The 26,610-nt window shown below is 40.8% G+C and overlaps 1 protein-coding gene across 13 annotated transcripts in view; it reads right to left on the bottom strand.

Annotated features, from left to right (window-relative positions):
- The window catches only part of LOC109929124 (kelch-like protein 3), a 129,414-nt gene that overhangs the window by 81,726 nt on the left and 21,078 nt on the right, over positions 1-26,610 (bottom strand). For 8 of the 13 annotated variants that reach the window (XM_020528921.2, XM_048603871.1, XM_048603872.1 and 5 more), the window contains 3 exons: positions 21,028-21,150; positions 14,258-14,364; positions 7,333-7,454 (listed from right to left, as the gene is read on the bottom strand). In XM_020528921.2, the coding sequence (XP_020384510.2) occupies positions 7,333-7,454; positions 14,258-14,364; positions 21,028-21,150 (352 nt within the window). Of the gene's footprint in view, positions 1-7,332; positions 7,455-10,367; positions 10,404-14,257; positions 14,365-21,027; positions 21,151-24,202; positions 24,475-26,610 lie in introns of those variants that run through there. The other 5 variants (XM_020528920.2, XM_020528915.2, XM_048603875.1 and 2 more) reach the window with 4 other exon arrangements.

Genomic DNA, 26,610 nt, shown 5'->3' with positions numbered 1-26,610 from the left:
CCAAGCAGCATCATATGATGCTGCTTGGCCTGCTGTGTTCATCCAGCCCTGCACCTTGTTGTCTCGGATTCTCCAGCATCTGCAGTTCCTACTATCTCTGAAGTTATTTACTTAAGCCATTTTCAGTACCTAGCTCGTCACTTCTGCCTTTACAACCTCGCTTCAAAAAAAATCCAGGACAAAATAACCTCTTTAAAGTGACAGCATCACCACAAATTCCATTTGCAATCCCTCACGTAATGTAAGAAGATATCAATAACACTCTGACTAATATTGATAAACTGTAAATTATGTTTGATTAAACAAGTGCCATCTTCAACATGAGGGTAACAACGCCCCTTTACATCCAAAGACATCACCATCACAGAGTTCATCATCATGAATCCATTGGGGTTCCACTGTCCACAAACCTAACTGGACCAACCACACAAATATTGTAATGACAAAAAGGGGATCAATGGTTGGGTATTGTGTCCATAACTGACCTCTTGACTCCTCGAAGATGTTCCATCATCTGCAAGGCAGAAGTCAGGAATATGACAGAATACTCTCTACTTGCCTGGACGAGTACAGCTCCAAACACATTGAAGAAGCATGATATGATCCGGGACAAAGCAGTCATTTATCAATCTATTCGTACCATAAATGTTCTCCCCTTCAGTTCCATCCACCATATATTATGTACAAGATATAGTACAGCAACCCGCCAAAGCGTTTTCAGCAACCTCTCCCAAAACCACAGTTGCTACCACTAAGGATGACCAGGATAGCAGTTTTTACATTTGCTTCTTTATCATTTTGAGTTAGAATAGTTTCTCCCTATCCACTCTGTCGAGAAATCTCATGATTTTGAAAACTTCTACCAAATCTCAGATTTCTCATCTCCAAAACATTCCCAACCTTTCCAATCTTTCCTCATAAGTGAAGTATCTCACTGCTGGAACCACTCTCAATTCTTCTGCACACTCATCCATACATTTGCATTTTTCCTACAGCAAGGCGTCCAGAACTACACACAATACTCCAGCTGAGGTCTACCAGGGTCTCACGCTAGTTCATTATAACCACCTTATTCTTGTACCCTATACCCCCTGTTATGAAGCCTAGAATACTATATTCTTTATTAACACCTTACCCAAGTTGTACTGAAGAGGAATGAAACATAACTCTGTCTCTCAATCCACATTTTGCTGGCAGACCCAAATTTCTCCTGCATTTTTTTTTTATATCCTGCCACCTCAAATAACTTAGTACATTCAGCTCCTGCACAACCTTTAGAAGAGTTCTGATGAAGGGTTTCAGCCTAAAACGCTGACTTTCCCACTCCTCGGATGCTGTCTGCCTGGCTGTGCTTTTCCAGCTCCATATTCATTGACTCTAGCTTCCAGCATCTGGAGTCCTTACTATTTCCAAGTCTTTAGACAGTACTTTTCTACTGTCTCTCAATGTTCTTTCTGCGAGAATGCATTACCTCACATTTCTCTGCTTTGACCTTCATCTACCAACTATCCATTCACTCCACCAATGTGTGAATATCTTTTTGAAGTACTCCTCAAAGTTTATAATTCTCATCCACAAACTTTTAAATTATTCCCGGCACACCAAGGTCTAGATCACTTCTATATATTGAAGAATAGCAAGGGTCCCTGTACTGGCACCTAGAAACACCACTACAAATGCTCTTCTAGCCTAAAAAGTTCCATCAATATTACTGTTTCCTATTCCCTCAGCCAGTTTCGTATAAATGTTGCTACTGTCACTTTTATTCCATGACCTATAACTTTTCTCAAGCTTCCAGTTTGGCACTATCAACGTGTACACCACATCAACAGCCGTCCCCTCATCAATCCCCTTTGTTGCCTTTTCAAAACCTCCAGCAACTTATACAGGCACAATGTACCCTTAAAAAATATATGTAGGCTCTTCTGAATCAATCCACATGTTTCAATGTGTTCTATCTAGAATAACTGTTTCTAGAGGTTTCCCCACCACTAATGCTTAACTGACTGGTGTATAATTGCTGGGCCTATCTTTTTTGAACAACGGTAAAATGTTTGCAGTTCATCAATCCTCTGGCATGATCCCCAAATCCATGGAAAATTGAAAGATAATTGTCAATGCCTCTTCAATTTCCACTTCAACTTTGTTCATTATCCTTGGATACATTTAATTCTGCCCTGGTGCCTTATCAAGTTTATGTACTGACAGTGTATCCAAACCTTCCCATCAATGCTAAGCCATTCTAGTCACTGACTATTCTCTTCCATCACCATGGCCCAAGCAGCATCTGCCTCAAAGATAAAGGCTAATGCGAAGTATCCGTTCAGCATCACTGCCATGCCTCTAAGTGCAAAGCCCCCTTTCAGCTCTTTTCTCTGCCCTACTCCTCCTTTTACTACCCTCTTACGAGAAATGGATTGAAGATGTTCAAGAAGGTAGTTCCGAACCACTACCTCCTCAATGGCAACCGGAAAGGGCAGTAAAAGCTGGCCCAGCCACTGGTGCTGATGTGCCATGAATAAATAAAAATGGCAACGTACCTCTGCCCTGTTGCACTGCAATCAGTGATCTACATCCAATGTACATGAGCACGACTGATGACAAGAATCATGCGATTAACTCCTAGATGAATAATAATTGCAAACAGCTAAAAATGTGATTTTGTTTTGTGTAAAGATGCTAACCAAATTAGGGAAACACAGTAAACTCAATCAATTCCAGAAGGACCTTGGGGCTATCCTAGGACAGTCACCTGACAAGTTGTGTCTTGCTTCCGTTTCAGTTAAGATCAGCTACGTACAGTGTGGGTACAGGAAAAAACAAGACCATTCTGCTCTGTTCTAGTAGTGTGCCCCCTCCCCCTACCCCAAGTGAATCTGTCAAATTTTGTGCAAAATAAAAACTGTTTTCCTTCACACCAATGATTTCAAGTTCACTTCTTCTAAAAGGAGAGTCTCCGTGCTGCAGCGTGATTCCACGGATGTCCTTTTGGTTCTTAGTCCAGGCTGTCATTATTTTCACATTTGATTAGATGCGCGTGTCAGTAGATACTTGAACGTAAAAGGAATTACATTCACATTAATACTTCTAGCAGAGATCAATGAATAATTTTCATAAGCAGATAAGTTACTGCCCCAGCCAATCCAGATACTCAACCTCCCTGTAGCACCCTAACACCACACTGCCTGAATTCAGCTAACTCCAAGAACATAACAGGAATTTGAACAGTCAACCCTCCAGATCCTGGTTGACTGGGCCCTCATCCGCGTCTGACGCCTTTTCCTTCTCTCCCAGAACAATAAGGTTTCCCCTCAACCCCACTTTCCATCCCACCAGCCTCCACATTGGAAGGATCAACCTGTGCTAGTTTCATCACCTATAGGGAAATGCCGCCCTAAACATCTTTCCACCCCTCTCTGGTCAACATTTCACAGGGACCGTTCTCTCTCTGCAAAATCCTGGTCCACTCCTTTGACACTCCAAAACCTCTTCACCCTGCTTATGGCAAATCCCAACGAGTCACAGAAAATGCATCATTTGACCTTTTACCTCCTCCTTCCTCACTGTCCTTGTCCTCAAATACAATTTCTGGGTAAAGCAGCAATTTATGTGTACTTCTATCAATCTAGTCTACTGTATTTGCTGCCCACAATGCTGTCACCTCTACTTTGGCAACACCAAATGCAAAGCAGATAATCATTTTGCGATGACCTTGACCTTTCAGATGTTTGCCATTTCAGTACACCATCTTTCTCTCATGTAAACATTTCTGTCCTAGGCCTGCTGTAGCGTTCCAATGAGGCCCAACACAAGCGAAGGAGTAACAACTCATTTTCCACTCTTCAGAACACAAATAGCATCCTCCATTTTGATTATACCCCTTCCCCTGCAATGTCTTGTTTGCATGGGTTTGCTCTCAGTACAGACCTATTTCCTACTCCTCACACCTAAATAACTATTCTGCATATACAGATTGTCTTACTACCTTTTGCTGTGGGCACGCTCACCATCTGTTCTGCCTGCTCGTCCTTCCCCAGTATCAACAGCATAAAAACTATTTTGAGTCCTCTTCAGTTATGAAGAAGTCATATTGGACTTGAAACATTAACTCTGTTTCATTCTGCACAAATGCTACCAGATCTGCTGAGTTTCACCAACACCTTCAGTTTTAATTTCAGATTTCCAGCATCTGCAGTACATTGGTTTAGCAAGTCTCTAGATGAAGTCACCGCACCATTAAGGAAACTAGTACAATATGTTCTTCCAATTTCACTGTATCATCTGCAGAACTGGATTATCCCCCCAAAAAATTAATTCATAATACATAAGGTTTAGAGGGATATGGGCCAAAGATTGGTAAATGGGACTAGATTAATTTGGGATATCTGGTTGGCATGGATGAGTTGGACCGAACAGTCTGTTTCCATGCTGTGCATTTCTAATGACTCTATGTCAGTAACAGCAATGCACGCTAACTATTCTAAGTGACATCATTAACAAAAATATGAAGGACACTAGTCATTCTTGGGAAACAATAATGATCAGAACAAAATCTTAACAGGAATTTGAGTTATATAAATAAAAAGGTATTCCTTGGGGTTAAGTTTAATGGCAGAGTAACCATGGTTGCACAGGATATTCCCTAGCAATCTACACATTTCCTTTAAAGAGATGAGAGGAAGTGCTTGCCAATAAGTCCAACTGTACAGGGGTAAAAAACAAAATTAGGATTTGTTCACTGCCTGGCAGTTTAAATCACTGTTTCAGAATCTTACAGTTTATATGATGTGTGGAATGAGCAAATCTCAGACCAGCCACCACTAACACCGCCCCCTGCACCCCCCCACCACTCCAGTCACTTAAATTGTCATTGATTCATAGCCTGTCATGTTTGCTCATTTCCTGCACTATAACCCAGCAGGGCGATTAACTTTGCAGCTCTTGACAGTGTTTCTGTAAGCAATTTTTTTGCAAAGTAAGCATTCTTAATTGTAGATATCATAACATCATTCTGCAAGGAAGAGAAAATGTTCAAAAGTCATGACACTTCCAATCTGATGTCGTCATGTATAAGTAGTGCAATTACATTTCTATGCCCATAGTATAGTTCAAAGTCAGACAAAATATCACATCCCAGAAATTCTGGTCAATTTTTGGGCCTAAAATCAGGACTAATGAGAGCAGAATAGGAAATTTGAAATGTAACAGTTTCTACATGGGTTTCACCCATCCTGGACTTGTCCAAATCACTTCTTTCAGCTGTACATAATGTCAAAATCAGAGTCTAGTTGAAAGTCTGGTTCACTTGAAAATTCCACTTTTCACCCAGCATATAGTTAATGATAATTGTGCTTGATTATGAAACAGGCATTGCTTCCCATACAAATACCCTAACTGGGTCACACAATCCCACTCACAAACTCTCTCAGGCAAAACAACAAAAGGCAGTTGCAAACAAGTTGACTGTGACTTTTAAATCAAAAAAGGATTTCCTTACAGGTAGTGTATAGCAGCATATGGACAATCCCACTTGTCTCAACGTCCCTGCCCTTTATTCTCATTTCATAAGAATTCAAAGAATTTTTAGGATGATGGCTGTCATTGAAAGATCAGGAGAAAGAAACACAACCACCATTTTGAAACAGAGGTCAGTATAGTTAGCAAAGATTCTTTCTAATGTACTTCGTCAGTTGCAACAGTCAATTCAATATGTAATGAAGTAAAATACAGTGTGACAAATACAAAGCCAAATAATGCGCCATTCTAGCTTGTTACTTGGATAGCACACGAGTTTGAAAAGTCACTTTATTGCCATTGTTGCTATTATATTTTTTTTAAATCTGCTGGTGTGCCCATTTGTTGGGCTGCCTATTTATACCAGAAGTGAACTCAAGTATCTAGTAACAACATACTAAATGTCAGAATCCAGAATCTAATACATTACTGGTATAAAAATTCAAAATAAGTGAAAAGAATGATTTTATATAGGGCCTTTCACCTTGTCAATTTTTTCCAAAGCATGTTGCAGATAATGAAATATTTTTGAAGTGTTGCATCTGTTTCAATGTGCGTGGGAGTGGTAAAAACCCCACATAATTTACAGATTAGATTAACTGTTTTGGTGGACTTTTAAAATTTTGTTCACAGAACTTTCATAGATTCATAGCATCCGTACAGTGTGGAAACAGGTCCTTCGGCCAACAAGTCCACACTGACCCTCACATGATCCCACCCAGATCCATCCCCCTATAACCTACCGAATTGACACATCCTGAACACTATGGGCAATTTAGCATGGCCTATCCACCTAGTGTGAACATCTTTGGACTATGGGAGTTGCATTTGTTGCCAGCATTTTTTGCCATCCTAATTCCCTTGGAGGACATGGTGGCAAGTTGAGGTCTTGAACCACTGCAATCTTGGGGCGTACATACAGCCACAATAGCATTAGGATGTGAGTTCTAGGATATTCACACAGGAATAATGAAAGAATGGCAATTTAGTTCCATGTCAAAATGTTGTGCTATTGGGAAGAGAACTTGCAGGTGATAGTACTTCCATACATTTGATTGAAAGCTCCTAGTCATTATAAGCTCCTTGAAGTAGAACTATGAAACCCAGTATTTGCTTTTGTGATTGTTTAAAGTAATAAAAAGCCTAATCCTAATGCAATATTTCAATGTGCCTAATTTTTTAAAAGTGGTAAATTCATCAATTAACATACAAGAGTTTATTTAATCTTAACATGAATACTAAGGCATGCCAATGATGCATACAGGCGAGTTGGCACTGAGGATGCATGGAAAATGGATAGTAGACAGGGACAGGAATGTGTTGACATGAGGTGGCATTGAGAGCACAGGGACTAAAAAATCCAGAAAGGTAGGTATTTGTTGGCATAGAGGGCACAAGGGGTTACAGAGGGTAGATGGAGTATAAGTTAGCATTGAGGGTCATGGGGGAAAGTAGAGGAAACAAAAAAGGTGTAAACGGTTAAAGGGGCTGGAGTAATTGTTTTGTTTTATGGTAAAACTTTATATCTCTGACATATGCCGGTGCACTGAAGTAGGCTATCTGGCCGACCTTCATGCTGGAAAGTTTCAGCACTCCTTTTGAGGTTGCCTGCCATGAAACTCCTGTAAAATCCACAACTGAACTCCTCTCTCCCCAGAAAAAACACCCAAAGACACAGACACTCCACAGACACTTGGGTGCAAAAATTCAAGTCAAAATGTTTACATTTCTAAATTTTCCATTCCAGGAGAGGATCTTATACTATTCAATGGAACATTCCTTTCTGGCCTTCAACAGTGCCTTGTGGGTGTACATTACCTGCACATTCTCTTCATTGACTTCTACTTCAGCAGTGTATATATAATCAATTAGTTTACTTAGTGTATGTCCATCTATGTCTTTTATTTCGACTTTCTTTGCTTTACTTTCAGCCATGTCTCCTGTAAAACAAAAGAAAAACAAAATTACATTCTTTGCAGAGGCAAAGCTGTTTATCACATACTTTAAATCAAGTCACGCTTCAAGACTCAAGCATTTAGAGTGGTATTTTTGCTGAATTGAAAGAGATGCAATTTGAACTAATTTGAACAAGCCTTCCATAGACACACAAGAAAGGTCAGGTTCATAGCAACGCCATCTCCCATGTTATCAACTTACAAACAAAGAAAATAGGAGCACAACTAGGCTATTTTCAATGACCACACTTCCACCACTTTCTACAGCAGAGTAGCAAACTCGCAAAACTTTTGTCAATGAAAAAAAATTGTCATCTGTCCTAAAAGGTTGACCCCCAATTTTAAAACGATGTTCCCTAGTTCAAGATTCAAGAGGAAACATCTTTTCTATATCCACTTCATCGAGGCTATTCAGGACCTTATAGATTTCAATCAAGTCACTGCTCACTCTTCTAAAGTACAACAGAAATGAACCTGTCTAACCTATTCTCATAAGACTCTGCTTTTTCATTCTTCCTGTCAAGGTGAACAGCTTCACATTTTCCCCACATTACATTTCATTGGCCAGATTTTTGCACTCTAACTGAACCTCCCTCCTATCTTCTTCACAACATACTTCCTGTTTATCTTTGTGTCATTTGCAAATTTAGCCACCATGCAGTCGCTTCCCTCATTTAAGTCATTCTGTACAGTGCAAGATGTTGAGACCTTGATACAGACCCCAGCAGTATTTGTCACATCCTGCCAATCTGACAAGGTCCCAATTTGCATACTCTGTTTTCTACCAATGAGCCAGGCAATCTTTTATCCAAACTAATACGTCACAAGTTTTTATGTTCTGGAACAGGCATTTGATGAGGAACCAGATCAAAAGGATTCTGGAAATCCAGTACAGTTTTTTGGCAGGTTCCCCTTTATCGACAGAGCATGTTATGCCTTCAAAGGAAGTCTCATAAATTACCTAAATATGGCGTCCATTTCTCAAAACCATGCTGACTCTTCCTGATTGTCTTAGTTACTTTGTAAGTGCCTAGCAATTACCGCTTAATTGATCAGTTCCAACAATTTCCCCACCAGAGATGTCATGCTAACTGGCTTATAGCTTCCTGCTTGCTGTTTCCTTCCATTCTTGAAGGCAGGGATTCTATCTGCTGCTTTCCAGCCTGATGGAACCTTTCTGGAATCTAGAGAACATTGCATATATAATTGCATTGGATACATAGCACAGAAACAGATCATTTGGCCTAACCCATGTATTCTAGCTTTTATACTCCAACTTATTCTCCTCCCATCCTTCTTAATTTGGCCTATAAGCATAACCTCTATTACCCTATTAGTTTAGTTGCATGCTTGTCTTAGACACTGATTAATTACATCAATAAAATTTGCCTCAATCTCTCACTGTGGTAGCAACTTGTTACCATTCACATCACTAAGTAAAAAAACCATTATTCTGAATTATTGATGTGATTTCTTGTGACTATCTTATTTTGATAGCCTCTAGCTCTTGACAAGTGAAAGCACTGTGTTTATTGTGCTTATAAAACCTTTTCAGAATTTTAGTCCTCTATAGTTCACCTCAGGCAAGGGAAGTTTTATTCTGCATTTGCCCCTTTCCAGATAGGTATAACTTTTCCCTTTTTGTATTTATTTATACTTCCTGTCCAATACCTCTATGTCCTTCTAATAAGATAGCAACCAACTGTACAGTGCTCCAAATGCAGCCTAATTAAGGTTTCACACATATTTAGCATAACTTCTATACTTTTCAATTCTATCCTTTCATAAATAAATCCCAGTTAATAGTTTGTTTGTTTTTTTAAATGGTCTTATTGATCAGAGTCATCCATTCCATGGAGTAGCATCAACTTGAAAAAAAGTCAGATGTAGTGGAGCTGCAAGAGAAAAAGAGGCATGCAGTCAGATCTTTGAAACAGCAGGGATATCCCATGCACTGAAACTGACTGCAGACACAAACAGAAGTTGCTGGAAAAGCTCAGCAGGTCTGGCAGCAGGTCCAGTGACCCTTCCTCAGAATTGATGGTAGTTAGGAGAAATGTTGTTTTATATGCAGAAGATAGGGTGGGGGGAGCGGGTAAGGAGTAAACGCTAGGTGTGGATAGAGCCCAAAGAGAGAGAACAGTTGGACAAAGGAGTTGATAACGATCTGGCTAGGATGGCAAATAGCTGTTAATGGAGACTGTTAGTGGCTAACAATGGCAGGCTATGTGGTAATAAGGCCTGGTGTGTGGGATAGGGGGCTAGAACATGGGAGAGTTCAGACCCTAAAATTATTGAACTCAATACGGAGTCCAGAGGGCTTTTCTTTCTATTCATTTGTGGGATGTTGGCGTCTTTGGCTGGCCAGCATTTCTTGCCCATCCCTAGTTGCCCTTGAGAAGGTGATGGTGACCTGCCTTCCTGAACCGCTGCAGTCCTCCTACTGTGGGTTGACCCACAATGCTATTAGAGAGGGAATACCAGGATTTTGACCCAGCGACAGTGAAGGAATGGTGATACATTTCCAAGTCAGGATGGTGAGTGACTTGGAGGGGAACTTGGAGGTGGTGGTGTTCCCATATACCTGATGCCCTTGTCCTTCTAGATGGAAGTGGTCATGGGTTTGGAAGATCCTGTCCCAGGATCTTTGGTGAATTTCTGCAGTGCATCTTGTAGATAGTATATACTGCTGCTACTGAGCGTCAGTGGTAGCAGGAGTGAATGCTGGTGGATGTAGTGCCAATCAAGCGGGCTGCTTTGTCCTGGATGGTGTCAAGCTTCTTGAGTGTTGTTGGGGCTGCACTCATCCAGGCAAGTGGGGAGTATTCCATCACAATCCTGACTTGTGCCTTGTAGATAGTGGACAGGCTTTGAGGAGTCAGGAGGTGAGTTACTCACCACAGTATTCCTAGCTTCTGGCCTGCTCTTGTAGCCACTCTGTTAATGTGGTGAGTCCAGTTGAGTTTCTGGTCAATGGTGACCCCCAGGATGTTGATAGTGGGGGATTCAGTGATGGTAACACCATTGAACGTCAAGGGACGGTGGTTAGATTGTCTCTTATTGATGATGGTCATAGCCTGGCATTTATGTGGCGCGAATGTCACTTGCCACTTGTCAGCCCAAGCCTGGATATTGTCCAGATCTTGCTGCAGGTGAACATGGACTGCTTCAGTATCCAAGGAGTCAAGAATGGTGCTGAACGTTGTGCAATCATCGGCGAACAACCCCACTTCTGACCTTATGATGGAGGGAAGGTCATTGATGAAGAAGCTGAAGATGGTTGGGCCAAGGACATTACTCTGAGGAACTCTGAGCTGCAGGGTCCCCAAGTGGAAAATGAGGTGTTGTTCTTCCATCTTGCGCTGACATCACTGGAACACTGCAGCAAGCCTGAGGCAGAGATGTTGGTGTGTTAAAGTGGCAGGCAACTGGAAGCTCAGGGTATTTTTTGAGGAATGTAGATGTTCTGTGAAGAGGTCACCCAGTCTACATTTCATTTCCCCAATGTACAGGAGACCACATTGTGAGCAGCGAACACAGTAGACTAGATTGTGGGAAGTGCAGGTAAAATACTGCTACACCTGGAAGGTATGTTTGGGCCCCTGGATACTTGAGAGGGAGGAGGTCTACCTGATCTGTCTCTGAATCCTCCCTTCCCTTCCTCGACATCGTTGTTTCCATTTCTGGGGACAGACTGGCCACTAATATCCACTATAAATCCACCAACTCCCACAGCTACCTGGATTATACATCCTTACACCCCTGCTTCCCGTAAAGACTCCATTCTATTCTCAGTTCCTCCCTCTCCATCACATATGTTCCGGTGAGAGCAACTTCAACAAGGGAGCCTCCGAAATGTCCACCTTCTTCCTCAACCAAGGATTCCCCAGCACTGTTGTTGACAGGGCCCTCAACTGGATCCGACCCATCTCCCGCACTTCCACACTGACCCCCTCTCTTCCCTCCCACAGAGATAGGTTTCCCTTTATCCTTACCTACTATCCCACCAGCATCAACATCCAGACAATCAGCCGCCATTTCCGCCACCTCCAACGAGATGCCACCACACACATATTCCCCTCCCCTCCCTTGTCCGCCTTCCGTAGGAAACGTTCCCTCCGGGACACCCTGGTCCACTCTTCCTTCGCTTCCAACACCCCCAACAGCCCCTTACCCTGCAACTGCCAAAGGTGTAACACCTGCTCATTTAACTCCGCCCTCCCTAGTATCCAAGGGCCCAAACATACCTTCCAGGTGAAGCAGCACTTTACCTGCACTTCTCACAATCTAGTTTACTATATTTGCTGCTCACAATGTGGTCTCCTGTGCATTATGGAAATGAAATGTAGACTGGGTGACCACTTCACAGAACATCTACGTTCTGCCCGCAAAAAAGACCACATGTTTCCAGTAGCCTGACACTTTATATTGTAAAGGTTTACAATGCCTTATTCAGAAAAATTGCATTAACTAATTACTGCACAAATATCACTGTGAAACATAGCAAAACAAAAGTTTGTTTTTAAAGTTAGGTAAACAACAAGAAATTCTTATCAAAGATCCATCTACCCGTTACTTCAGCTCTTATTCACAATTAGTCTTGGTGCATCAGCACTGGTATTAGCAATCAGCCCACAATCTAATGGTAGCAATGCTAGGTAATACTGATAGCTTGTTGACAGATATCGATAAATGTGCTTCAATTTAGAGACTATACAAAATGAAAAGATACACTTCAGTTGGAAGTGGAGGGTTTTACTCATTCTGCAGCAAGTCGAGGATAGAGACAATCTGCGACAGAAGTGGAACTTATTCCAAGTGTTTCAATAGCTCACTCAGACAGTTTGGATTCACTGAAAAACAGTTCAGGGACACAGATATTTGGAGAAAGAGAGAGTGACCTGGGCAGAATCCACGTTAGGAGTGCTGATTTTTAGCAATCCTGCAGGGAACAAGTCAAGAGCACTTGCATAACTCTTGTGCTGTTAGAATGAACACAGAAAGAAAATCCTGGAATTAGAAAAGCTAAGAGAATTTGTCAGGATAACATTACAAGGACACGGGCTAATATCGACGTGTTAGATTTGTGGACAAAAATCTGGCAGATGGGTTATAATAAGATTATAATGTTGGAAAATGTGAAGTTCTTCATTTTGGCAGTAAGAATAAAAATTTACGGTATTATCTAAACAGAGAACAACTGCAGAATGATCTAGAGATTTTAGTGCATGCCCTTTTAGGACAAAAATGAGGAAATTTTATTTTTCTCTCAGAGGGTTGTGCAATTTTGCAACTCCACCTAAGAAAGCTTTGAAGGTAGGGTCATTGAATACTTATAAGGCAGAGCTAGAGAGATTCTGTTCGGCAAGAGAATGAGAGATTGTGGTGGTAGATGGGAATGTGAAATTCCGAACACAAACAGATCAGCCATGAACGAGTTAGGGTAAGAACATGTTTGAAGGGTTGAATAGCCTACTTCTGCTCCAATTTGTATTTTTGTGGATTGGAGCCAGGACTCAGTAGTCATCATGGGAAAGTGAGAAAGTGGCTAAATCACTGGCTGCATATAGGGGGTAGCCATAACGGACTCCGAAGAAGCCTGTGAGCATTAATACTTCAGTGCCGCAGCATCTGAAAAGCCAGAACAAATATTTGTTTGATGCAATTGAGCAAGATTAGAGCCCAGGGAAAACCTAGGAGCAGTATTTATCTTCAAATTAGCTGCCAAAAACTGGACTTGTGCCTGTGAATAAATACTAGAGCAATGTTTTCAGGGATTATGGACATAGGAGTGTGATCAACCAGAACAGGAGCAGTTTTTGACCCAGGCACACAATTCTAAATTAACTCATCCCAGTTATGAAAATGACAGGGATTTCACAGCTGGATCTCACAACTGTGCAAAAAGGGAGGATGGTGGAAATCACTTGGATAATGAATCATGCAGGTGGTACTTCCCAATGCTGAGTAGCCTGTCCAGACTCCCCTTGTCAGCTTGAAATGATCAGAATGACAACTTATATAAAGGCTGTCAGTACTTTTGAAACAATTTCGCAGTGGAAGACAGTGGCTTTTAGGACAAGAGAAAGCAAAACAAAATATTAAAAATCTGGGCCTTGATATCTGCCATTACAGGCTCTCAACTGAGCTAGCAAATTCGTTGGTGGATCATGGGGCAACACATTTTCTCTCCCTTCCAATGAGAAGTTTCAAGCTTTCCATCAACACTCCTCTCATTGTAATGTATAGATCAGAGATTCAAAAAACTTAGAGACTTTGTGTGTCTATTTCTTCATAACTTTTCACTCCGCCTTTACTTAAGGCATCAACTGTTTGCTGTTTATGATTTCACTGATGCTAATGCCCTCCAGTACTTCCCACAAGTGTGCATTATTCATATTCACTATCAGAGCTCTCACATCAGTCAAGTGATGGATCACATGGGGCACAACTAACTGTAGCATGTTCTCATCAGTCCATGTAAATAGACATTGATACAAAGCAGAAAATACCATTTGATGGTTTTCAACTGCAGCCCCTTGTCACAGTTATCTCATTCTAGAATTCTAATCAGCTCCACAGTATCATTTTCCTTTTATTACTACAGTTAACAAGCCCTCTTCCAAGGTTATGATAAACCAAGATCACCAGACATAAAGTAAAGTGTCTCTGAGGAGTTATTAAGCACCTGCCTCTCCCTGCAGTAAAAGTAGATTCTAGAATATTTTAGTAAAATCTCTACAAATTTGAGAAGTTATTAACAATTACAAAGAAAAACAGACGAGTACCTGTAAACATGGCACAGAAATAAGGGCTGCAGGCTGCCAGGACAATACGATGTGCTTCAATTTCCACATCCTCAGCAACAATGGTCACATCACACAGTGTGCTTTTACTGCAAGTTCACCAAATAATCTGTTAGAATTCATGTTTATACAACAGACTGCAATAGAAACAAGGCTACTGGGATTCAGATCAGAGTTCTGCTTCAGAATTATATTCAGGGTTTAAAAACAAGCAGAGGCACATCCAGTTGACAATGAGAGCTGATGGGACAGGAGAGAAAATAGCAACAAATGGTCTGCTGTTCCTAACCTTTGAGAGGAAGTTTCCTTACACTCATTTTATTTTGGATTGTGCAAAGACAAAGAGGAGATCAAGACAAGAGGGAAAAAGTAAATTAGGGTGGTGGTTATGTTCAATATTGCTTATAGGAAATTGGAGACATCATAAGTATTTCAATGCCTCATTTACTAAATCATGGCTGAAATTTGGCCATAACACTACTTTTCTGCGCTATCCTTTGATGTCTTTAAACCTATCAAAGTCTGTTTTCAATATGCTCAATGACTGAGCCTCCACAGTACTCCGAGGAGAGAATGCATCCTCTGAGTGAAGAAATTTTTCCTTATTTCAATGCTTGGGGCCTACCTTTTATTCTGAAACAATGTCTCCTTGCTCTGCACTCCCAGCCAAGGGAAACATCCGTTCTGCTATAAAAATCTTTTCAGCAGTGTAAGTTTTAGAATAGAATAGAAATTTATTGTCACGTGCACTTTTGCATGAAAAATACATTGAAAAGTTTTATAAGTTGTCCCACCAAGGTGCCTACATCAATGACAGAAGTCATACATATTAATAAAAACAATATAAAATTAAGACAAAGTTCACCACAGTTCTATTAACAGCTCCCAAGCTTGGGGAAAGCTGACTTAGGAACTACAGAATTCCCTGAAGACATGCCAGGAATGAGACCACCACATCAGGCAGCGGGATAATAGGCCAGAAGCCTCAACCAAAGAAGGTCAGGTATCACACGACACCAGGTTATCATCCAACATGTTCACTTGTAAACACAAGCTTTCGGAGCCTCAATCCTTCTTCAAGTGTTAGTGACAGAGATAGTATCAGACACAGAATTTATAAGTAAAAGATCAAAGATTCACACCATTGATGAGGATATACTAAACAAACCTAATATGCTGTTAAATCTTCAGTTAGAAGTTTTAATTGATTAATATGTAAATGTAAATCACCGAATTCCTGCCGAGTCATGGTCCTGAGAGAACTAAAGATTTTGTCTGTGTAAAGAGGTGGTGACATTTTAGGTCAGACAATGCATGTTAGGTGTGAGGCCTTGTTTAGAATCTGTTTGTGTTTTAGTTTCGAGTCAGACTGGTTTTATTTCTAAAGTGGGAATTTACAAAATGCCACATTAATTGACTGGCCACAAAATTTTGTGCTTTTTGAACAAAATAAAATGTATCTGCAAATACAAATCCACCCCAAAGATTCACGAGACTGTGCATGCATGTGAGAGAGAGTGAGAGAATAGTGTGGTGGGGTCACCTGTAGTGCGACATGAACCCAAGATCCCACCCCAGTCCAACACCAGCACCTCCACTTAACCAAAGACGACCACCATGCCAGGCTAAGACCACCACTCCTGGACAAGACCACCTGGCGAGCCAATGGAATATTTGGAAGATGAAGACGACCTCCATGCGGAGACAAGCCTACCAAACCGGGAAACCGCCTTTCCCCTCCTTCAGACACTAGGGCCTGGAGCCTCAGCCTAACCTGTGGGCTTCAGGCCGGTGGAGTCAGCCTGGGACTTGTTCCTCACTCACCGGGAGTCCCCAGGCTATGGAGGAGCTGTTTCTGGCTCATCCTGGCTTTGCTGCCGCTGCTGGAGGCCTCCTCCTTCACCAGCCACTTTCCAGGCTTAAAAGAAAAAAAGATGAAATGAAGTAAAAAGAAAAAAAGAAAAAAGAAAAAGAGCAAAAGTAAAAGAAGGGGAAAAAAAAAAGAAAGAAAGTCAACAGCAGATGAACCACGGCCTCAGCCCCTCTATTCCACTGCCACGTTGAAAAAAAAAATTAGGTTTTAATGAGACTGCTTCATTCTTTTAAAACTCTAGAAAACACAGGTCTGGTCTTCTTAATCTCTCTTCATAGGATTATTCCACCATTCCAAGGATCATTCTAGAGAAAGTTAATTGCACTCCATATATGGCAAGTTAGGAAACCACAACTACACAATACTTCAGGTGCAGTCTTACCAAGGCTCCAGACAAATTCTGCAATTCCTTGCAAGTGCAATTAAACCTTTTTAACTGTTGTGAACAACATGTTGTTATGATAATTCAGCAAATGATAAGATATCCCTATATATCAAAGAATTGAAGTGACTACTCAATTTGTAAGCTTAAACTTGCATTGCAATATGAAAACTACATTCAAAAATAGCAAGAACTATCATATGTAAGCTCCCTTTCCTCTCTAAAGGGTCCTCTCCAGGCTTTTATCACTTAATACTATGCTCATCTCTTCCAAACATTCCAGTCAAAATCTCTTCCATCTTAACAGACCTACCACAGAATACTTGCAGCAGCAACCTTAGCACATTAATCCTGCTTTTCCTCCTATAACAAGTGTTGCACCCTCCTTCCATACCTCTCCACTGTGTTCCACCTGTAGAAACATCCTCATTGTTTACACACCTATTTATTTATTCAAATAGAATTACTTTCCCTTCAAACGCTAAATGGTTAGCTTCAAAACACAAGGGATCAACCTTGATCCTCACCCCATTACTCCTTTCCTCATTTATATACTGACCCACTGTGTGCAAAAAACAGGATGAGAAAACCCAGCTTTCTCCCTTCACAACCATAAATGATTCAGATTCTCTGACATGAAACTATGGATAAGGCAGAACTTTCTCCAATGAACATCAAGATTCTGCAGAAACCTTTTGTTTCTGCTACCTGGTCTCAAGCTAACCTAGGTAATACATTACTTGAATGGACTGACAGATCTTTAAGAGCGCCATAACTTATCCATCAATATGCCTCAAATCCTTTTCTTCATGATCAACTGAGGGGTTTAATTCTCATTTCCATCAACATCCTATCCTATTCAAAGACCCCTTTACCCAGCATTCATCTTTGCTGACCTCCATTAGCGTTCCATCCACCAACAGAGTTGAAAATCCCTGTATGCAGTTACAAATACTTCCATGGTTTTGCTGTCCACTCATTTTATCAATAGTCATCTTTGTCAGAGGTCAAAATCTGGGACATCAAAGTCATATAGAACTCAAAATATAAACTCTCATTCTCTTTCCACAGATACTGGAAGATCTGTTGATTTTTTTTCAGGGACTTTCTGTTCTCATTTCAGATTGTCAGCATCCACGATATTTTGCATTTATATTATGGATCTCTGATACCTCAGCAGGATTTCGTCCAATCTCACTCCAGCATTGGCAGTTCACCATTGTTTCAGTGTTTTGCCCATTTGTTCCAGTTCTCTGAAATACTTGCATTAAATTTCTTTCACCTTGTTACACAAATTCTTATTTTCAAAAACAGGCTCATTTTTTCAAACACAATTTTGATCAGGTCCCCTTGCTATTTACATTGCAGCATTTTTTTCATCTAAGTGCCTGTGATAGTTATCATCTTAAAAAACATGCTGCGGGAATGCAATTTTGTGTAAAGTACATTAACTGAAGTCACAGGCATACATCTGACCCTCTTCCATTGTCAGTTATCTGTTTTCATGCATAGAACATACTCTACATATTTTTCAGTTTGGTGTTGTTCCTTGTATACAACATTTTTTTTTAGCTGTTTTTGACTGGTATCTGTGAACCATACAGTGCAGCAGTTAACAAGAAATGAAGAACTGCTCAGACCAAGTCAGAATTATGTTGGTGGGTAGACGCCATTTCTGAACTGGCTGATGGCCAATGAAACATTTAGCTGAGTTTTAATTAGTGAGCTTACTACTGATACACAGTGATGTTATCTGCAAATCTACAATAGTCAACTGGCCATTTTTTAAAAATGCTTCACTAAGATCTATTCAGAATTTTATCGATGTCAGAATTGAATAATTTAAAAGGTCAGACAGAAAGCAGTACTTGAGAGATCAAAACGTACCATAAACGATCTCAAAAATTTGTTTGTAAATAAGGTGTTTTAATGTTGAAAAATTCCCCCTACACTCAAGTATAATCAAAACAAAAAGTATCAAAGCAAAAACTGCTTGCAGAATTGTAGCTATGAGCCCGATTATCCATTATGCCAAGTCCATGTTTCTGCAACTTATATGCTGACTGCACTAAGGACACCTAAATAAGATCAGGAGCTAGTTCAATTAAAGTAAATAAGGCTCTAGTTAATACACTGAAAAAGGGCTGAGTTGAATAGAATAACTTTTTGCATTTATTACAACTTTTAAAAAATGAGAAAATGTCAGAAAGCACATCAGACAAGCTCTATCAAACAAATTTTGACACCAAGCCTAATAAGAAAATATTAGGAAAGATAGGTTTCAAGGGCTGCCTTAGAAAGAGCAGAATTCCAAAGCTTGGAACGTTGGTGGCTAAATTTGAACATCAAGTAGTTTGAAATGAAATAACGCAACTAAGTACTGGTGCAGATTGACTGCAACATGATGTAATTGGTCAAACATGAATGCATTGAAAACGGTCCAGTTTAAACATGATGAAGATAGAAAAACAAGAATTGTAATTTACTTACCACTTGTAAAATCATTGTTTTACCTGTCTTAACTCCGGTTTTGGACTCCTTACCCAAGGAAAGATAAATTTGACGTAGGCAGAGTGCAGTGACAGTTCAACAGACTGACCGGCAAAATGGCAGGAATGTCCTATGAGGAGGGCCTAATTCTCTGGGCTATAGAAGGATGAGCAATGATCTCAATGGAACATCAAAATTCTTAGAGCTTGGCAGTATAGATTCGGAAAGCATGCTTCCTCTGGTTGGGGTCAGTGTCTCAGAATAAGAGGCAACCCATATAAACTGAAATAAGGGAGAATTTCTTCACTCACAGGCTGGAGAAGCTTTGGAACTCTCAGCCTCAGGACTGTGGAGATTCAGTCATTGAGTACATCGAAAACAGAGTTTGATATATTAAAGACATCGAGAGAAATGGAGTGAGTCAGGAGAATGGTTTTGACATGGTATATCAGCAATAATCTAGTTGAATGGCAAAGCATGGGTAAGAGATCAAACAGCTTACTGCTGCTCCTATTTCCAAGGTAGCTTTTACTCAGATAATAGCACTTTTATATTTTGAAATAAAAATATCTAAAATGAATTGGCATGTAACTTGAAGTGACCAAGAAAACTAAATTGCTGAGCAAAGTACTGCATGAACTAATAATTCTTTTACTTCAATTATACCTCAAACTTAACAATTCAAGAAATTGGTGAAACACACTATTTAAAATGCAACAATTAGTTAAAATAAAATAAAAGATTTTCAGAGCACAGCCTCATCCTGAATCCCTGAATGATGTATGCTTTAGATGTTTAAGACACTAAAATTGGGTATTAATTGGGTATGACAGGTGTTCCCTTAAATCCTAAACAAAACTCCAAATTCAACCCAAATACATAGAAAAGCCTGCCAACTAAAATATTTGAATTCGGACTAAATCATGATAAATATTGTGAGACCTTGTCAGATTATCTCCATTATAAGATACAGAAAGGAATAAAGACATACAATTTAAGCATACACATTGAATCATTCACACAGCATTGTTTACATGACAACTGTAAGGAAATCAACGATACAAATCCAAGAAAGTCATGCAACTGAATGAGTACTTGAGGAAGCTGTATTGTTGAAATCAAGGAAGAATTAATCAGAAATTTTTAAGAGCTAATTCAAACTAAACGTAGATTCCAAGGTTGCACAGTATTTTCAGTTGAAGAGAAATCATAATTCCTACTGCAAATGTAAAAGTCGGACTTTCTGCTTTATATTCACTTTGTATTTAGTGTTTAATTATCAAGTGAAATATTTTTAAGACTGAAACAAAATCTGACATATTGTTCTGTTGTTTTTCAAAGAAGAATTAAGCTATGGACTATAGCTAACATCCAGGGCACTCCAGCAACAGCTCAGATAGATATTAAAGGTTAGTGAAAACAGTCTGAGATCATGGAGAATGACAACTCATCTTGAAGAATGACGTAGAATGAAGATGCACAAATCAAATACGTGCAGAACAAAAAAAATCCCATTGGAGTTACATTGACTCAGAATGCCAGAAAACAAACAGTTCACACACAAAGACCAAACGGACTGCTTAAATATAAGTTTATCATGCAGAGGAGCACTGTTACTGGTGGAAGATATTCACTTGTAGATTGCATTCTTACAGTTACTTTTTGAAAACAATTGCTGTGTAAAATATTTGTAGTAACTGAATTACTTCAGAGAATTTTTTAATCATCCATTTCATTCAACCTGGACCAGCATATTGTATAAATTGACTCGCTAGGAGACTTAAAGATTAAAAATGCAAAAACTTAAATAGATCATAAATTACACAGATAACCTATGCAGTTGGCATGTTTCCATACCGTATGACTATGATTCTATGACTCTGGGAACCACTTACTCTCCTTTCCTTAAAAATGATACATTGTGATCGGAGATGGGGAAGCGAGTAGGGTAAAGATTGATAAGAAGTAATTCAAAAACAAGGAAGAAAAGTATTTTAAAAGCATTACCTTCGTAGTTCATTCATAACTTTGAAGGCTTTCATCATATGCAAAGTATTCATTGTAATCGGGGCCTGATCCTTATCATCTTCATTCAGCTCCACAGTTCGTGCAGGTGAGGATTTGGCACTGCTGATAGCATAAATGTGAAAATATATATTCAGAGAGAATTATAAGAATTATAAGAAAAATAAGAATTATACAAAGAATATAATTAAAGGACTATTGCTTATTATTGCAAAGAGAGGTGTTCAAACAGCCATATTAAATTTTATCAAAAATGGCATTTTTATGAAGAGTGACAAAAGTACCCATTACCACACGTAGCAATTTTTATTTTTATATTTAATGTATAACAGTTTCCAATGTATCTATAAATCTTTGGATAAGGAGTTGTTTAATAGTCAGTGTTTTTCCAAATTATACTTTTTAGTCCCTCCACCACTCTCCAAATTAAACTAACACGCCTTGAAAAAAAGAGGCCTAAACAGTCCCCATCCACCACCATCCTGCTTCGCTTGGCTGAGCTTGTTATCACTTAGAACAACTGTTAACTCGTCTCATTTTCTGCAAGTAGAAGATGCGCCCATGTGTACCTGCATGTGTATGTGGAACATTCCTTGTTCCAGTCTTATTTGGGCTTCCACGCACGACTCTTTTGCTAGTACCAAATCTAGTCATGCCTTCTTCCTTCTTTGGTCAAGAACATACTGATCAAGGCAATTCTCCTGAATATACTTTTAGAAATCATGTAACAATATTCCAATTTTCGGTAACTGCCACTTCATCATATTCCTACATGCTATTTCGGCTTGTGGCTTACCAAACTTCTCACTACTCTTTGCATTCCTCACTATCGGTCTTTGTCTGCTTCTAACTAATGTGGAACTAATCTCTTTAATACTCTCCAACAATTTTACATTATGCACCTTATTTTTCTTTTTTACTTCAACATGCTGGTGCTCATCTCGTGCCAACTTAGTTTACACCATTTCAAACCAGACTAGTGAACCTCCCAACTAGGACGTCAGCACCAATCCTGTTGAGATACAAGTCATCCCTATTGAAGAGGTGACTTCTGTCCTACAACTGGTTTAGATGTCCCATTTATCTGAAGCTGTCCCTCCTGCACCATGCCTCAAATGACACGTTGATCCTCAGTTTCTTCTTACTACTGTAGTCAGTTTATGGCACTCAAGATCAATCCAAAGATAACTACCTTTGAGATCCTACTCTAAACTTCCTCCCCAGCTCCTGAAAATCTGCCAACAGGTTTATAGAATCCCTACAGTGTGGAAACAGGCCCTTCGGCCCAACAAGTCCACACCGACCCTTGCAGCATCCCACCCAGACCCATCCCCTATAACCCACATACCCCTGAACACTACGGGCAATTTAGCATGGCCAATCCACCTAGCCTGCACATCTTTGGACTGTGGGAGGAAACCGGAGCACCCGGAGGAAACCCACGCAGACACGGGGAGAATGTGCAGAACTCCGCACAGATAGTCGCCCGAGGCTGGAATCGAACCTGGGTCCCTGGCGCTGTGAGGCTGCAGTGCTAACCACTGAGCCACCGTGCCGTTCTTAACAACCGTCCTTCCCATGTTGGTATCAGAAGTTGAGGACATGTTGGCTCATTCGCTTCTCCTCTACAGAATATTCTCTCCTTTAATTACTGTCTCAATATGTCCTACCACCTTCCAAACTAAAATTATGTACGTGCACCCCTCGATCTTTAGAGTTGTAACATTGAACCTATATTGCCACTGCATATTCCTCCTGTCAAAACACATCACCTCATACTTCTGATTTAAATTTTAATTGTCACCCATCTGCCAACACATCTAGCTGTTCGTTGCAGTCAATTAGGATTTTTTTTTGCTGTTTGTGCCAGTTGTGTGCCATTGGGGCAACTTATGAAATTTTTACTCTGTATTCCAAGTCATTTAAACACAGCAAAAACAAAAATGGTCCTAGCACTGTCCTTTCGGGAAAGCCATCATATAGCATTCTCAAGTCTGAAATAACATTTACTGTGATATTTGGTCATTTTATGGTCATTTGTTGTGACCGTAAAGGCCAATTCATGAGTGGCAGTCCCTTTTGCATCTGGCTCAGATGAATAACACGGCCCAAGGTAAATTGATTTCTTTTTTACCCCCTCTGTGGGCATTCTTTTCTGCCACCTGGCCATTTAACTTGTCTACTGCTGGACTCTAAGCGCACTGGTCGACAAGGACCAACTTGATCCCAGTCAACTTAAGGTCTCGCTTACAGACTTTCTTGTGTCACTGGTCTCATTCCGACAGTAGCTTGCCACAGAGTAGATCTTTAAAGATGTGGCTGCCATCCAATTCAGCTTGCAGAACCAGCCAATGGAGTGACCACAGACTCAAGTGAAAACGATGAAGATCTCCACATGTTGGGGTGGATACAGAGATAGAAACTCAGCCAGTTTTCTTAGCTTACGGAAGCTGTCCTTGCTTTGCTATCATCGAGAGTGCCAAGAATACCTGCTGGCACACATATAACTTTGTATTTTAGGTTAGTTTGCTGTTTGTCAAAGTTGAGGAATCATGCATGGATCATGATAGATGTAGCCTCAGCAACCCTGGTGCTGATTTCAGCATCAAGAGGCAAGTTGTTGGTAACTGTTTACCCAAAGTATGCAAAGCTGCAGATGGCCTCCAGAGAGAAATTTTCAATGTTGATGGAAGATGGAGTCTTCACATCCGGGCCAATAGCTTTGGTCTTCCTGACAATGGCTGCCAGTCCAAAGTCCTTGCAGGCCCATATGTTTTCATGTAAGGTCAAGACCTGGACTTCACCATTCTGGTCAGTTACCAGGTTGCAGCTGATGATACTTTCACTGAAGTAAAAGGTGTACCATCAAGAACTACGTCATTAGTTTAAAGGGTATGAACAGAGTTCCTGAGTTGAATTAAGAAATGTCAATTACTGAACATACTCACTGGCACCTAGTTTGGTGCCACAAGGGCCAGTCAGCTCCTGATCTTATTACAGACTTGCTTCAAACATGGATAAAAAAGCCAATTTCAACATCAACATTGACATCAAGGCTGTATTTGACCGAATGCAGTATCAAGGAGCCCTAGCAAAACTGGAGTCAATAGGAATTGTTGGGGGGGGAAGGGAACTCTCCAAATTTTTGGAGTCATACTTCACACAAAGGAAGATGGCTGCGATTGCTGGATATCGATCATCTCAGTGCCAGAGCACCTCTGGAGGAGTTTCTCAAAATGGTATCGTAGCACCAACCATCTTCAGATGCTTCATCAATGATCTCCTCTCCATCATAAAGGTCAGAAGTGCAGATGTTTGCTCAGGGTTTAACAATGTTCAGCATCATTTATGACTCCTCAGATACTGACGAAGTCCATCTCTAAATGCAGCAATACCTGGAAAATATGCCTTGGGCTGAAAAGTGGTAAGTAACATTTGCGCCACACAATTGTCAGGCGTGACCATCTCCAAAGACAGAAAACCAAAACATCGCCCCTTGACATTCAACGGCATGCCCATCAATGAATCCCCCACTATCAACATCCTAAGGGTTACCATGACCAGAACTGAAATGTAAATACAATAGCTACAAGAACAGACCAGAGGTAAGAAACACTGCAGAAAATAACTCACCTTCTGATTCCCCAAAGTCGATCCAGCATCTACTAGGCACAAATCAGGAGAGTGATGGAATACAGCCCAATTGCCTGGATGAGTGTAGCTCCAACAACCCTCTGGAAACTGGATTTCACCCAGGACAAAAGCAGCCCATTTGACTGCCATCATAATTGCAAGCATCCACACCCTTCAACACTGAACATAGCAGCAGTGCATACTACCTACAAGATGCACTGCAGATTTCACCAAGGCCCCTCAGACAGCACCCTCCAAACCCACAACCACTTCTGTCTAGAAGGGCATAGGCAGCAGATACAGGTGTATACCACTACTTGCAAGTTCTCCTCCAAGTCACTCCTCACTTGGAAACATATTGTCATTCTTTCAGTGATAGCAAGAACTGCCGATTCTGGAGTCAGAGATAACAGTGTGGAGCTGGAGGAACACAGTAGGCCAGGCAGCATCAGAGGAGCAGTAAAGCTGACGTTTCAGCTCAGGACCCTTCTTCAGAAATGTGGGAGAGGGAAGGGAGCTCCAAAATAAATAGAGAGAGGAGGGGTGGGGGTGGGGAAGGTAGGTGGGATGGTGATAGGTAAGCACAGATAGGCAGTGGTGGGGATTGGTCAGTGAGGTGGGAGGAGCGGATAGGTTGGAGAGAAGACGGACAGGTGAAGGAGGCGGGGATGAGAGGGAGGACTGATCATGGGATGAGGCCGGGGGGTGGGGAGATTTTGAGGCTAGTAAAGTCCACATTGAAACCATTGGGTTGCAGGCTCCTCCAGTGTCACAACGACACCACCCGGAAACTGGAGGAGCAGCACCTCATATTCCGCCTCAGGAGCCTACAACCCAATGGTCTCAATGTGGACTTTACTAGCTTCAAAATCTCCCCACCCCCAGCCTCATACCATGACCAACCCTCCCTCTCATCCCCGTCTCCTTGACATGTCCATCCTCTCTCCAACCTATCCGCTCCTCCCACCTCACTGATCAATCCCCATCACTGCCTACCTGCACTCACCTGTCACCATCCCACCTACCTTCCCCAGCCCCACTCCTCCTCTCTCTATTTATTTCAGAGGTTCTGACCTGAAACGTCAGCTTTCCTGCTCCTCTGATGCTGCCAGGCCTGCTGTGTTCCTCCAGCTCCACACTGTGTTATGTCATTCTTTCAGTGTTGTGTCAAAATCCTGGAACTTCCTCCCTAACAGCATTGTGTATCTACCTATAACACACGAGTGCAGCAATTCAAAAAGGCAGCTGACCATCTCAAGGGCAACTAGGGATGAGCAATAAATGCTGGCCCAGCCAGCAAAGCCCACATCCTACGAACGGATAAAACAAAATTCTGCAAGTCCCATTGATGGTCAATTTTAATAGTAGCATTGAGGCTGTAGAATTGTCTTAATGCTCTGCTGTATTGGAGACAGCTACCATTATGTCCAGCAGTACCTTCTCAAGCTGTTGCTCCTCTTCCTAGCTTTATAAGCCATAGGACTGCACAATACCAATGGCAGCTGATTCCTTGTCAGTAATTTCTGAGCTGGATTTGTTGATGAAGACTGACTAAGCATTGTCTGAAGAATTAAACAGCAATGTGCTCCAGGACAGCACTAGTGAAATAGTAGTAATGTAGGTGAATGTGGAAACATCAGTAGGAGGACAAAATAGAGATTCAGATATGTTCTTCAAAAAAAAGAGGTGCTGTAGATGAGTGTGAATTCTGCAACTGTTCTCTGTTTAAGTTATAATCTGCTTTTTCATTTTTCCTGTGAAAGTAAACAATGTCACATTTTCCCACATTATACTTGATCTGTCTTATCTTTTGTTCATTTACTCAACCTATCTATATTGGTTTACAGAGATAGTAGGAGCTGCAGATGCTGGAGAATCTGAGATGACAAGGTGTAGAGCTGGATGAACACAGCAGGCCAAGCAGCATCAGAG

This window comes from Rhincodon typus, chromosome 12 (genome assembly GCF_021869965.1).
Source record: "Rhincodon typus isolate 14 chromosome 12, sRhiTyp1.1, whole genome shotgun sequence".
Classification (NCBI taxonomy): Eukaryota; Metazoa; Chordata; class Chondrichthyes; order Orectolobiformes; family Rhincodontidae; genus Rhincodon; species Rhincodon typus.
This window is presented reverse-complemented; position numbering and strand designations above follow the sequence as displayed.